The 15,855-nt window shown below is 36.4% G+C and overlaps 1 protein-coding gene across 7 annotated transcripts in view; it reads right to left on the bottom strand.

Annotated features, from left to right (window-relative positions):
• Window positions 1–15,855, bottom strand: part of BTRC (beta-transducin repeat containing E3 ubiquitin protein ligase) — a 176,558-nt gene that overhangs the window by 52,804 nt on the left and 107,899 nt on the right. For all 7 annotated transcript variants that reach the window (XM_029932417.1, XM_029932414.1, XM_029932415.1 and 4 more), the window contains one exon: window positions 13,806–13,895. In XM_029932417.1, coding sequence (XP_029788277.1) covers window positions 13,806–13,895 — 90 coding nt within the window. The remainder of the gene's footprint in view (window positions 1–13,805; window positions 13,896–15,855) is intronic.

Raw genomic sequence — 15,855 nt, 5'->3', positions numbered from 1 at the left:
CCATCTAGGAATGCAACCAGAAACGAAAGAGACTTCATTTTTCAATATTGGATTTCAAATCTCCCCCACCCTGAAAGGAAGAGTGTTTTTCAACACTTGTTAAAATACAAATATAAAACTAGCTAATAAATAAGTTCATTGAATCAAGGAGGGAGAATGAAAGAATGAAGAGAATGTAAAGAATCACCTCAAAAGTAAATTCTTTTAGTGAAGACTGTTATGTGTTCTTCATTATTCTGCATTCTAAAATTAACAAAAAAAATTTTTTAGTTACTATACGAAACAAAAATTTCCTATCAACCTTTTTTTTCTTTTTAAGCATATGGATTCCTCAAAAAGTAAGTCTTTAATTAAGGGAGACTTCAGCAATTTCCAAGGGAAAAAGCCATTTTGTTTTTTAGCATTCTAAATAAAAATTAATACAACTCAGTAGGATGTCCTCTCTCAGGCACTGGTTACATACAAGCAACTTTCTGACAATGATAGTCCACTATGGACATCAATTGTGGATCTTTGCTGCACAGACCACAAAGCCATGGTGCCACGTCATCAACTAGATTGATTTTGCATCATGTCTGTTGGTCACGTCAACACAGCCACATTCATTCCAAGGACAGCTCCAAGTAGGGGTGAAATATTGTTTGAAAAGAGTTATTCATTAACCTACTGAGAGCCTCAGTCATGACTCACGTTTTTCCTAAGATAGGATTCACTATCGCTTCTCTTTCAATTCACCTCATATCTGTTGGGAGCCGTATATCATGAACCAGGACAAGAATGACAGACCTAAATTAACAAGACAGAAAAGCTATTTGATGCTGCCTCTTGATTTCTCTACTTCACTCTCTTTTGTAGCATCCAAAGGCTTCAGAACCCTGGCATTAATTAAGCAACAGTTTTATTACACACAATCAAAGCCTGCAAAGATAAGTCTAACAGACAGCAAGAGGACATTATAAGGTTCAATTAACAGTTTTACTTTTTTGTGGTTGCTAATTGAGGTATTTTTAATTTTTAGCATCTCACATGGAATGCAGAAAAGGAAAATACTGTAAGTGCAAGAGAAGATTACAAACCTAAAATATATTACTGATCATAATTTTCTACAACCAATTTCCATACTTCTGTGTTTTCCAAATCCTGGCTACTTGTTAGTAAATTGTTAACCACTATCAGGCATGATAGAGAACTTTTTAGGTAACCTCCCCGCTGCGCCCTTACTTCTATGTACTAAAATTCACCACCTACCCTTACTTCTATGTACTAAAATTCACAAACCACAGTAGTTGAAAGTACATGTCTATGGGGCCAGTCTGGGTTCAAATTCCAGTTCTGCAACATAGGCAAGCAAGGGGCTTGATCTCTCCAAGTTCTAATGTATTTGTATGTAAAATGGGGCTGTACGCTTAATGAGACTGTTGTGAGGCTTTAAGTGAGAGGGTAATACCCGTAACATAGTGTCAGACCCACTGTAAACATTCAATAAAAGTAATGGTGCAAAAGGCCATCAAATTTGATAATATAATCTTAATATTTTAAAGAATGTATTGTACAATTTATTTTGTTTAGAAGTCAATTAGATTCAACAAATGTATTTGAGAATCTACCTTCTGCCAAGTGAAAATTAGTTCCATTCAAACTCTACAATGAGGGCGATTTACTTCTGCATACCATTTGCCTTAAAAAAATAACCTGTATTACACATTTTCAATTGGGGGAACCAAGAAGTAAATAATATTCTAATCTCAAACTTTTGAAGTTTTAAGAGCACTAAATAATAGTACTACTTGGCAGTCAACATCCTAAAGAGTTGGCTAAAAAACTGGTTTAAAAAAGCTCTCACTTAGGGGTGCCTGGATGGTTTCGTCGGTTGTCTGACCTTGGCTCACATCATGATCTCACGGTTCATGAGTTTGAGTCCCACATCAGGCTCTGTGATGACAGCTTAGACCCTGGAACCTACTTCAAATTCTGTATCTCCCTCTCTCTGTGTCTCCTCTGCTCACCCTCCATCTCTCTCTCTCTCTCTCTCTCTCTCTCTCTCAAAAATAAACAAATATTAAAAAAATTTTTTTTTAAAAAGCTCTCACTTAGAATTTACCCTTATTGCATGTTCTTATGTTAAATGTTGAGATAATGGCTCCTATTAGTGTCCCAGTCTAGATGTACTCAAATTTATATTACTCAGTAGCCAAGTCTTTCAAAAGCATCCTATATTCACAAAACTGCAAATAAAATCTACTGCGATTTAGATACACATAGTGCCTATACCTACTCTTTATTGTTTGTAATGGAATATAAAAGAGAGCTGTGTTTCTTGAACTTCATTTCAGAACCCACGTCTTTTAAGCACTGCCCCAAGAAAAAGTTAAGAAAAACTCCTCCAACCTATCGATTTTAAACTCTAAAAATGACACTACATTAATCTTACAGAAAACGTATAAAGCAAGGATTCAAGGAAATGGATTTTTTTTTTTAAGTTCCCTAATTAAACTGTCAGGTTGCAAGTATTCCAATCACAAGAATAACAAAAAATACACAAACTGGAAAAGAACCTCACACATAGATGTAAATAAAGCCACTCTTTAGGTTGCCCATTAATCCACAAGTGGCATATTCATCTTATTTACAGTATTATACCCCCTGCCATGATATTCCATTACAGAGTCATGCTACACACTCCATAGTTAACACTGTAGGAACCATCTCTTTTTAAACCCGGTTTTCTCTGTATATTTCCCTTTTGGCTTGCTCTCAGGTTTAAAAAAATATCTTTACAATTAAATTTCTTATGCTATTAGATATTCCAAGAAAATGTGTATAAAGTTATAGAAGTGATGGCTGACATATAAAGCGTAATTATATTTAGTTCATTCTCCTAGAAATATTTCAACATTCCTGTTTGTCATGGTCTTTGTGCCCCATGTAAGCAAGTACTTCTTACATGTTTTTGTAAGTCTGAGCACAAAATTTATGTCAACCATATCTATCAAAAACTTCTATTCAAGAATATGCAGGGAGATTTTTATGTACGTGCACATGCTAACAGTCATGTTTCTTTGCTTTTTTTTTTTTAATGTTTATTTTGAGAGAGAGCATGTGCAAGTAACCAAGGGAGACAGAGAGAGAGAGAGAGAGACTGAGAATTCCAAGGAAGCTCTATGCTGTCAGCACAGAGACTGACGCAGGGCTCAATGTCATAAACAGTGAGATCATGACCTGAGAAGAAAGAAATCAAGAGTTGGATGTTTAACCGCTGAGCCAGCCAGGTGCCCCTGTTTGCTTTTTGCTTTCATTTGCTTTCAATAAACCTGTTTATTTCTAGTAAAATAAATCATTCCTCTCCCAAGTTTCCTCTCTCCTCTCTGAGATAGGATTTTAAGGTCCAGTTATTAATTCTGATATCCTCACCATGTCTTTGCAATCACCAAATTATCCAGAAGCACACACATATAAAAATATTTACTGAAATGTAATCAGAGCCTGAGCTTTGAAGCCTTAAGGGACATTTTTTTAAACTGCCAAAATTAATTACCAAGCTGAATGAGGAAAAATAAATTTTTGGTATAAAAGGACTGTCAATACATACTTACTATGTAAATCCTGACACAGACAGTAGGATGAGATCTGTATTCCAAAACAACTTTCCCCCCTCCTTTTTTTTAATGTTTAGTTTTGAGAGAGAAAGAGAGAGCAGGAGTGAGCGTGAGTTGGGGAGAGGCAGAGAGAGAGGGAGACACAGAATCTGAGGCAGGCTCCAGGCTCTGAGCTGTCAGCACAGAGTCCAACGCTGGGTTCAAACCCATGAACTCCAAGAGCATGACCTGAGCCAAAGTCGGACACTTCACTGACTGAGCCACTCCAGCACCCTCCAAACTTCTAAATAAGGTGTGAGTCACCACCCCAAACTGGCTGTATTGGATTCACACTGTCCTGCTCATTTTAAACGTAGAACAATGAATGGAACATGGAGTCATTATCTTAGATAATTTAAAGACCTTTGTTTACAAGGTAAGTGATTATTATTGAGTAAGCATTTAAAGTTACATAGTAGAATTATTGACTAAGTAGCCCAGAATATAGTTAAGTTTTCTGAATATCATACTTGGCTCAGTTCAGTTAAAACAACATATTTTACAAGCAGTAAAGGAGACAGGGGAGATGAAGAAATAAGATTTGCTATATGTCAAAAGTGTTACAGAAATCAAATGAAGAAAAGTTATAGATGCTCTGTAGTGTGAGGCCAATTATAATGGCAGGAGAGACATATCAGGCCTCAAATCCTATCTGAAAGGCAACCTGGTGTATAGAAAGGACTCTCAAGTCAGGGAGATTGGAGTTCAAAACTTGACCCTACAACTTAAGGATGTGAAAACTTGGAAAAAATCTTAACTTCTCTAAGTTTCAGGCTCCTTATCTATAAAATAGGAGTTATAGATCCATCTTAGCAGGTTCACATAAGGAATGAAATAGATAACACAGCTAGCAATAATAGTGCCTAAACATTGGGCTTAATAAATATTAACATATGTTCTCTCTTCTTCAAACTTTTGAGTAGCAAGTACAAAGCTGGAAAAAAAAAGATAAAAGTCTTCCATTCTAAAGATACATGAGAAAAATTGGACACTTTCCAATTCTTTAAATAGGAACATATCCCAAAACCACAAATTGGGGGGATGGGGAACTCAGAAAGGATTATAATCACCTCAGAGATTCAGCTTATTCCACATATGAGAATTCCAAAGGACTAGACTAATGAATATTTCTCTACAGTGAGCCCTACTGATGAGACTTGGAATTAGCAGAATTGAAGGTGACTTGGTAATTCTAGCTTTGTTAGGAAACTAAAAAGGAGTTTCTAGGTCATTCACCAGTTAGACATTTCTGTAATTACTAACATAAACCAAAACAAACAAACAAACAAACAAACAAACAAACATAAAAAACACCCTCATCTATTTTAACACTGATCTTGAAGAACAAACCTTACTGGAAAATAACTCTAACAAGAACAAATACTGGCAAGGTCACTAGGTCAGAAGGAAATCCAGAATCATAGGAAAAAAAGAGAAAAATACCAATTTTATTTTGTAGAAAGTTGGTATAGAGTAGAATAGTCATTTAAATTCATAGCTCATTTGCCTTACAGGCTGGACTCAGGACACAAGAATAAGATTTACACATGTGGACCCTGAGCTCACTGAAAGGTTCAAAAGGAGAGCTCAGGTTTCACAAGCTGTGTAAGTGATCTATTTACACCATATGACTAAGAACATACCTTTGGATGGCCTCTGAAACTGCCAGATTAGGAGAGAGGTGAATAAACAGACACAAAAATCCATAAAAGCTATAAGTAAAAAATTTTTCTTCCAGATAAAGGAAGAGAGAAAAATATCATGCAAAATTCTAACAAGTAGACTTTAAAATATTAATAGGCACAGTAGCACCATGCTCTTAAAGAATGTGTTGGGGGTGGGGCAAATCCTAGCAACTATTTCGTATTAAGTCACTGATTCTAAAATACCGAGTAAGAATATTTTCAGGAAAAGCTATCAATCAAAAAACAAAAAACAAAATCAAAAATCAGGTTTCTGACAGAATTCTAAAAGCTATCCTAAGGACTTTGGGGGGGCGCGGAGAAGTAGGGATATGGGTAGTGAAGTGCCTTTATTCTATGGGTTTTGCATAGGGCTATCATATCAGGGACTTACACTCCGTAAATATCTTAGGGCTGCAAGGCCAGAATCTCCATTAGTTATATATATTATGAAAAAAGTCCTATTAACTATGATGATAAAAGGTCATGTGACACCTAACCTCAATATTTCATACTATAGGCTCTTTACTGTGAATTCTATACTTAGAAGGGTGCCTGATAACTGGCTTTTATGTATTAACACTGTATTTTAAAGTTTATTTATTTTGAGAGAGAGAAAGAGAGAATGAGCAGGGGAAGGGCACAGAGAGATGGAGAGAAAGAGAAGCCCAAGCAGACTCTGCACTCTCAGTGTGGAGCCTGAGCACATGAACTGCGAGATCTTGACCTGAACCAAAACCCAAAAATCAGATGCTTAACCGACTGAGCCACCCAGACACCCCCATATGTATTAGTACTTTAAATAAATGCCTAAGTCAACTAATTGTTAATATTTAAAAAACCATTTATTTTATATATGTTTGGAAGATAACTGGATTCATTTACATAGCCTACATTATATTTCTGCCTTCACAGTAAGCAACTAAAACCATAAAGATTTAAATACTGAAAACCTCATACCTTCCCCAAAGTTAAAGCCTGTCAAAGTAGGCCTAGAAAACAGGCACTGATTTGGCAGCGAAAATCTGGCTCATTAATATCTTCCATAGCTTTATACCATATTTTCCAATATTAAAGCAATAATTAACAAGGTTTCAATTTTAGTATGAGTTTTAAATGGATCAATCAGCCTTTAGTCTCAGTCGCTGCATAATCCCCCCTTCTTCCTATAAACATCATCCTTCATCGATATTCAATTCCTAATTATATATATTCAATACCTAATTATACATATATATTATATATAATCCTAATTATATTTGAGAGTGTTATCCCAATAACACTCTCAACACTGAGAAGTCCACAGCACTAAAGGGGGGGGGGTGGGGAGAACAGTGATTTTCCTAGTAAACAGAATCAGGAAAGGAAAACAATTTAAATATGCCATAGCTTCCTAGCTTCCTGTCTGGACTTTTCTCCTCTTTCAAACAACTCAAAGTAATCAAAGTTTTCCAGACCAGAAAACTCTTATGCCACTTACAAGAACTCTTTTCTCTCTCTCTCTCTCTCTCTCTCTTTCTCTCTCTCTCAGAGGGGCTGACTGGTGGGTGGTGGATAAAACAGACCTTTTAAAATTTAAATAAAGTGTACTGGTAATCAAAATCCTAAATGACCCCTAACAGAATTACAGCCTATAGATTACAAACACATCAACCATATTTATGATACGACTTTGGAAAGTAGGCAGTATTTGTTAAAGTCTGTAAACGAACTCCAGAATGGAAACAGAATGCCTGTACACAGCAAGAGAAGTATGATATAAAACTCACAGCTTTTTGTTTTTTTCTTTCCCCTTTCAGGAACTGTGCCTGGCATTGTGCAGCTGTGGTGCTGCCTTCCTCATTCCCCGCGTTTCCAATCTTGCTAATTAAAAGGTTGATCACAGAACAATGCTCTTCTCATTAATTTCAGTGTTCCGATTGGGCAGGATCCCTGCTTACCCCACCTGATCTTTTCACACTACTGAAGTTAATGTGACAGGAGCCCGAAGATGGATTACCTGCTGCCATATTGCCCATCGCCTCCAATCAGGAGCTATCTGTGTAAACTGATTGTTCTAATTTGCTCTCATTATTTTTACAATATCAGGAGAAAATAACGCACACAGCTCACTGTCAAAGCCATGAAAATCAGCCATTAGTTAAACCCAGACACTGAGTGGCTTTATTAGAGGCACTGCAGTTTATTGATGTAGCTCCAGTCAAACAAGGCAGCATTTGCTTCAGTGGAAGGAAATGTTTATTCTGAAAGTAAATATTTATTGGAATAATACCCAGAGCAACATGATATTTTGAAGAATCCTGTTCTTATTTCAGAAGCTCTATTTTGACACAAATTAACAACAATGAAGAGTTGGGCTGGCATAAGAAAGTAGATAACATTTAATACACACTCAGTAGCATGAAAATCTGTCTATTAACTCAAATCTATGAGAACTCCTCACCTCCTATACCTTGTATAAACTCGATTCTGTGACTACAAATGCTAATCAATCAATAAATAATGGAGGATCTATTCTGCTCCACACAACAAATATTTCTCCCAAAGAGAAATTTTATGACTTATGAATCAAAATTATTTCCATAATGATCATACAGGTATAGTTTTAAATAAGAATAACTGCATTTTTGTACAATGTAAGCATTCAACAAGAAAGATTCCTAATCCTAGCATCACAGACATTCAGGATACATTGCGGAATAGAAAATAAGCACTGTAGTAGAGCCAGTTAAGCAAGCAAGCTGGGTTTTAAACCCTTCAGTAAGAGATGGTTTCTTAAAGCGGAAGGCAGAACTCTATTCAAGGAGATAAGATCTTTAAAAGATTTATTTTGGGCACAAAGAAAATATATTTTCCTGTTGTAAAGAAAATGCTAAACTCTAGAAGAAAACAGATCTAAACTTGGCATTTTTAGTCTTGCCTGGCTATGAACAATTTTGTAAAAATGTTAGCTAAATGGTGCCTGAACAGCAATTGGGGGGCCAGAAAAGGCGGGTATAAATAATGGAAACTAACGCCTTTTAAATAAAGGAATTTAGTCCACCCACTCTTCCCCCTCCCCCACTGTAGTACTGAAGGAAACATGGCTTCCTCCTGTTTTCTTTATACACTAAGATTCCTAGGTAATGTGAAGGCAAGAGTATGCCCTTCTTGCTGCTCCCCTTTTAATGGCCACTTTTCTTTCTCTAAGAAACGTGTGCCATGCTTTTCTCCTTAAAATTCCTGCACTAAAAGACTGCACCATACTGCACTCCGCAAAACGTGCTGATGGCGCCAATTACAAGCCCCCAGCCGAACGCTCCAGCCCCCACCATTCGGGCAGATTTATGCGGACTCTTGCCGACGTTATTACAAGTCAGAGTTTATTGGGAAATTGTTACATTATGCGGAGTGTCTAACAAATTGCTTATGCTGCTATAATTGGATTACAACAGCCGCTTGCTCCCACCGGTAAGATTAGGCAAGTAGGACTCCTGCCGATCTCTGAGCGTTAGCAGTAATTTTATTTGCCTTGCCTCTCTCTTTCCTAACAACATGCCTCTCTCCCTGCCAGCTGTCTGCTGAAAAGGCACAGGCTTGTTCCTTGGCCCTAACAATGCAATTACAGCCCCGCAGATCGCACTGTTTGTGCATTAAGTACAGAGCCAAAACGAGGCGAATTGATCGTTTGACTTTTGGAGAAGCCATGTGATCTCTCGGTGCGGGTGATCCGACATGCATCAGCAGGCAATACTGCAGTCAGTTCTTGATGAAGAACTTTCTTCCTTCACCCCTCTCTCTCCCAACCTTTCCTTTTCCAAGGAGGAAAACACTGACTGGGCTCATCTCCTGCTAATCTAGACCAATCCACAAAGACAACCTTAATCTTATTAGCTCCCTGGCTGGACAGAAATGTGAATAGGTTCTAGCATCTTGAAGTGCCTTGGTCAGATAGATAAGTGGTTCCCAACAGTGGAACCAATGCTGCTATCTTTTAAAAAAAAAAAAACAGGTTCATAAAGAGTTCACTAAGGAAAATAAGTTTATAGAAACAATGTAGTTACAAAGAACCACAGAAAGTTTTTGGTTCTGGCCAATATATCTGCCTTGGAAAGGCTTTGAAGCTCTATCTTCAAGGGTCCATCAAGAATCAGCACTCAAAGCCATGTCTGCCTTTCTCTGCAGATCTGCTCATCTGATGTCTAACATGCAAATCAATGTAGCCAACTTCAGGCTTCTAACAGCCAGTCTCATCTCCACTCATGGCCAAGTTTTACATGTACCCTGTTCACAGGGTTCTGCTTCTTATTTCATTCTCTTATATGTTTAGCAATGACTGCAGCTAGTAAGGAGACTGCAGGCAGTCTCTCATTCAAGGGCAAAGATTCTCACTGGGGTCTGGACTTTTATTTTCTTTTGAAATTAGCTCTCTTGAAATGGCTAAAAATGACTTTTAATTTTACCAAATTAATACAGACCAGGTTTCCTGTTTACAGTTTCCTCTCCAATGGCATATGCTACTTAAGGTTCCTGAAGATGATTATACAACAAATGTGCAGTCAATATGCTGATCCATTTTGATGTCCCATGTCTGTGTTCCTAAATATCCTGTACATCTAGAAGGTGTATTCTTGCATCCTTATTCTGACAAACACACACACTCTTGTCTATAACAATGATTCTTGATTCTATTATTACCTGAAAGTGAGCTGGGAAATGTCCCTTTACTAGTATTTCTCAGAACCTCTCTATAACTCCCATTAACACTCATTAAAATCATATGAACATCTGTAAAAATGAAAGAAAAAATAGTACTTCTGAAATTTATTCCTGCCTTTTTGAAACAATATGCCCAATGTGTAACACATTAATATTCCAGAGTTTTTCCAGCCTTTTTGGCCTCAACAATATGGTTAAATGTGACTATATTCTCCACCAAGCTAATGTTTAGACCTGATAGAGGCCTGTGCAAAGAATGGACCATCTAACATGCTACTTGTGGAACAGTATTTTAAAGAAGCCTGTTAACATGTAGTTTAAAACTCAAAAGAAACTCTGAACAGCTGAAATGCCTTATAAATAGCACAGACCCAGAGGAAGTGCAAACGTCTGCATTGTGAATTGTAGATCTTAATTACCGACAATGGCTGGTACAGCAAGTAGCACGGAAAAAAAGTGAAACAGTTGCACTGTTCATGGTTGGCAATAATTCTTCAGGAAAATATTTACTATCAATCAGTTATGAGAAAAGGGACTCTGTGCTCGTAAAACAGCACGTTGCTTCTCATACCAGGACCATTTTGCTTCAGCATAATCTGAATTTAAACAGCTTGTTTCCTGCGGATATAATTTTGGAAATAAATAAAACAAGTCTTCTATCAAAATCTGGAGTGAGTGGAAAGGAACATCACATTTTTCTGTCTCAGTCAGTTGCAAACAGATTATTAGTCTCAAGTAAAAAACAGTAACAACAAACAACTACAATACAGAACATCTACAAAGGACTACTGAAGAGGTTTATTTTCCAAACATAAAGAGGCAGAACTTCTCCCACCTGGGTAGGAAATAGAACACACACCTGGGTGTGTTCAAACAACTCAATTTTAATTCTATGCATGTAAAAAATAAATTAGGAAAAACCTGAAACCAAAATGTTCAGTAATATTTAAACATAAAGTCACCAACAAGATAACATTAAAAATTAATGCTCTTCATTTCTCTAGTTAGCTTTCTTTACCAATTAAAAACCATCAAGAAGGTTGACAATTAGGTACAATGTAATTATTGATTTTAAAGACTAAGTTGGCAGTCAATAATGACTGTCCATTTAAAGCTACAATAAATACAGAGCTCATCATGTTCCAAACAAATCTCATGAACTATGGAGCTATAATTAGAAAGAAAGGAAGCTTTGGAAGAAAATAAAAGACATTTCAATGCCTCCAAATACTACTTAGAATAAGTTATACTGATAAAATGACCCCATTTTTATTTTTAAATCTTTTCCTAGGTCTTATTCTTCAAGTTAGAGATTCAGATTATTATCAACCTAGATTAGTTTGTCTTGCCACTTTGTTTTCTTGTATTCTAAAGAGGACAAATGGGTCCATTTTCATAGACCTATTATAAAACATTTGTGGTAAGGGATTTCTGCCAAAATATACTATGTACTATAGGGTCTGAACATAACTTTGCTGTTTTTCAGGGAATAACTGGTATTGATGTCATCTCTAAAACTCATAATAAACAATATTCAATAATAGTAATTATTATTTCCACCCAAGTCAAAGTCACTCATCAGAACTAGCTGCTTTAAGCTAGAGGAAAAAATGGGTGACAGCACTATATCACAGGTGCTCTCACGTGGAGATGGTTGGACATTCAAGGCCACTCTGGAGTACTATCTGAATCAACAACAGACACCTGTACCGAGATAACCACTGCAGCCATATCAACTGTAGCAGATGAAACTATTCAGTTAAGGGCTAACGGTGAAGAGCAGGCAACAGGACAAGCTTGTAGACCTACAAAAATAATAGCAAGTCATTACCTTTCAAAGGTCAAGCAATAAATGAGGCCAATAGAAACAGCACAGAATCATGAGATACATATAACATATGTAAATAGAAAAGGGAAAACTCTTTCCCTATTCTCATGTTATTGGTACCTACTGGAGGCTGTTACAAGACAGACATACTTTTAGCCATGTGTTTTTATTTGCCAGTGACCAACTAATTATTCAGCTCAAATTGAAGCAATGAACCAGATGCCAGGATGTGGGCCAACAAAAGGAACCAGAAAGTTAGGTGGGTTCCATTAGGAAATGATAGAAATCATTATTAAATTAGGGTATTTAAGGAGACGATGAAAGGATATAAGTGTCAAAATAATGTTAAAATAAGCAAGAATGGGATGAGAGGGTCACCATCTGGGAGCAAAGAAAACAGACAGATGAGCAGCAATGAGCAAACTTATTTCCTCACCCAAGAGCACAGAAGAAATTACGCCATTGTGCCAGATGCCAGGAGGTTTCTAACCATGCACTACTGAAGTACAGGGTGGGAGAAAAACAAAACAAAACACATCATACAGACACACACCAACATGACTATATAGCTTGGAAATCCTGGCTTACAAAGTATGGAGAAAACAAAAGGAACAGATGCTCACTTGGCCAGCTCTCAATGAAACTCATTAAAATTGTCACCCTGTCCTTGGATCGGTGCTCATGCTAAGATTTTACCTTGTTTAGCCAGAAGTCACCCACTTGTGATGAAACTGAGCAATGTGGCCAAAAAGGAGAAAGATTATTTTTAGAGGCCCAAATAATCGGTCCCCCATTTCAATGTACAAAAATCAGATACAAAATAGGGTCAATTAGCATGTGTTAGTTGTGACTAAATGGCTGAAAAAACATATACATGTAATTTATTTTCATATTTTACAGCAAATTACTAAGATACTCTAAGAGACACTTAACAATCTTTTTAAACTAATTTTAGATACATTTTGACATTTCTTATATAGATCGTTTCTAATGGTTATAGTTGGTATGATATGATTTCAGTTGATTAAGTAGGTCCAGTGACTATTGCATATTTTAACAAAATAAAAATAATAAAAAATGTTGCTGTCCTTTGATTTTTTAGTAAAGCATGGAGACTACCTGATTACCAGGTCTGGCTCTAATAATAATAGCAACTAACTGAGAGCCTTAGTGTATACTAAAGACTAAACTAGTTAGTTAAAGCTGGAAATGTTGTAACAGTGACAAATCCCTTAATAGCTATTAAAACAATAATTCTGCATATATGCAAAGTAAAAGTCTAGAAACAGAGCCCATATGGAATTTTACTTAGTCCTGGAATAATCAAAATGGCTGATATCTAAGTTTAGGTCAAAGTTCCTAAGTAATTAGAGATACCAGAAAGATTTGAGCCACAGTTAACATAATTATTACATCATAAGATCTCTAATGTGTGATTAATCTTGTATCTGTAGATATGCACACGTTTTATGCATGAGAAAAGGTAGAGCATATGCATGATAAAACATACTTGTACTCAGATCAAAATCACCAAAAGCAATATTTCTATCATTAACCATTCAATAAATAATAATAATGCTATAATAACTGGATTTTCTATAGTGTATCTCACAATCCTTGCAATGATTACTCTATACTTAATTACATTTAAAACCCATGAACAACTTTATAAAAGCGATTGTATATTTTCTCTCATGAATCTTATTTATTTGTAATAATCCATAACTAGTGTCAAATAACAAATGTGAAATAGACTTAAGTGTGACCAAAATGCATAATCAAAAAATTCTTCTGCAACTGAAGAGAAGGAGACTCCAACTTTGGATAAAATGATGCCTCCTGTATTTTTTTAAAATATAAAACCCTGTGATGATCTTTAATAGCAATATGGTGTGAAGATGTTTACAGATAAAGCATTGTCATAATGTGGTATAATGCATACTGATGAGTAATACTACTTACTTTGGCCACACAATTTTCAGTCTTCATAGCAGTGCTTGCTAGACATACTGTTTCTTGGTTTAAGCAGAGTCTGGCACAGCTGTTGTAAGTCTGTAATGAGAATTTTTTGGAAACAGGTTTAAATGTTAAAATGCTGCCACATACAGTTTTCCAATTTTGTTCTATTTCTCAAAATCAACATACAAATAGACTTATGTATAAATTCCAGATTTATGGGAACTAGAAACAAGATAGACAACAGGAAGTAAAGAAAGAGAGCCCACAAGAGCCACTGATAAACTCATGAACAAGTATGTAAGCTGCAGGGATCTCTATGTATGGAAGGGGACAGGGCTATTCAAAAACATGCAAAGAACTTGAAGAGACATTTCTCTGAAGATCTACAAATGGCCAATAAGCACATCATCTCAGAAATGAAAATCAAATCCACAATGAGATACCACTTCGTACTCACTAACATGGTTATGATTACAAAACAGAAAACAGTGTTGGCAAGGATGTGGAGAAATTGGAACCTTTGTGCACTGCTGGTGAGAATGTAGAAGGATACAGCTGCTGTGGAGAACAGCATGGTAGTGGTTCCTCAAAAAATTAGAATTACCATATGATCCAACAATGCCATTTCTGGGTGTTTACCCAAAAGACTTGAAAGCAGTCTTAAAAGGGTATTTCTATATCCATGCTCATAGCAGCATTATTCACATGGAAGCAACCCAAACGTCCACTGACAGAAGAAGAGATAAGCAAAACGTGGCATATACATCAATGGAATAGTATTCAGCCTTTAAAAAGGAAGGACATGTTGGGGCACCTGGGTGGCTCAGTTGGTTAGGCATTGGACACATGACCATGGCTCAAGTCATGATTTCACAGTTCATGAGATCGAGCTCTGTGACCAGCTCTGTGCCAACAGCACGGATCCTGCTTGGGAGTCTCTACCTTCCTCTCTCTCTCTGCCCCTCCCCTGCTCTCTCTCTCTCTCAAAATAAATAAATAAACATTAAAAGAAAGTTAAAAAAAAAAAAAGGAAGATCATTCTGACATATAAGACAATATGGATGAACCTTGAGGACATTATGGTATGTGGAATAAGCCAGTTACAAAACGATAAATACTGATAAGTGGTTGCCAGAGGCTGGTATAGAGTTTCAATTTTACAAGATGAAAAGAGTTATGGGGATGGATGGTGGTGACAATTATATAATAATGTGAATATATTTAATCCACTGAACCATACATTTAAAAATGATTAAGATGGTAAATGTTATGTTACATGGATTTTACACAATTTGAAAAAATTTAGGTAAGCAAACATTATTAATAATTGGCCAATATAGTAAAACAATGTTTTCTTGTAGTCTAAGTTTTAACTGATGATACAAATCATGATTCTCAAACTTGAGCATGCATCAGAATCATCTGGAGGACTTGTTAAAATACAGATTGTTAGGTCCCATCCCCAGGCTTCTGAGAATTTGCATTTATAACAAATCCCCAGTTGATATGAATGCTGTTGGTTTAGGAACACTCTTTGAGAACTACTATGCTGGAGAATCATATGTGTTGGAATTAAAGAGAAAAATCTTAAGACACAGGCAATCTCTTATAACCAACAATAGGAAAGAATCCATTTTTTTAAATTCTAGATTTACAGAGCAGTTGTAAAAATAAGTTCCTGTACACCCTGCCCCCAGCTTCCCCTTATGTTAATGTCTTATATAACCACAGAAGACTTATCAAAAGTAAGTAAATTAATGTGGTACAATATAAAGAATTTATTTTTAGTTTCACTACTTTTCTCACTAATATCCTATTGTTCAAGATCCTTTTCCCCCCGCAGTTTATTTTGAGTTGGGGAGAGGGACAGAGAAATTAAAAGAATCCCAAGCAGGCTCTGTAACACATGCAGGGCTCAAACTCATGAACCGTGAGATCATGACCTAAGCCAAAACAGAGAGTCAGTCACTTAACCAACTGAGCCACCTAGGCAGCCCTCTGTTCAGGATCTAACCTAAGATCCCACACTGAATTTAGTTATTGTGTCTCCTTA

This window comes from Suricata suricatta, chromosome 2 (assembly GCF_006229205.1).
Source record: "Suricata suricatta isolate VVHF042 chromosome 2, meerkat_22Aug2017_6uvM2_HiC, whole genome shotgun sequence".
Taxonomy (NCBI): Eukaryota; Metazoa; Chordata; class Mammalia; order Carnivora; family Herpestidae; genus Suricata; species Suricata suricatta.
The sequence above is the reverse complement of the archived record's forward strand: the minus strand, read 5'-3'. Positions and strand labels throughout refer to the sequence as shown.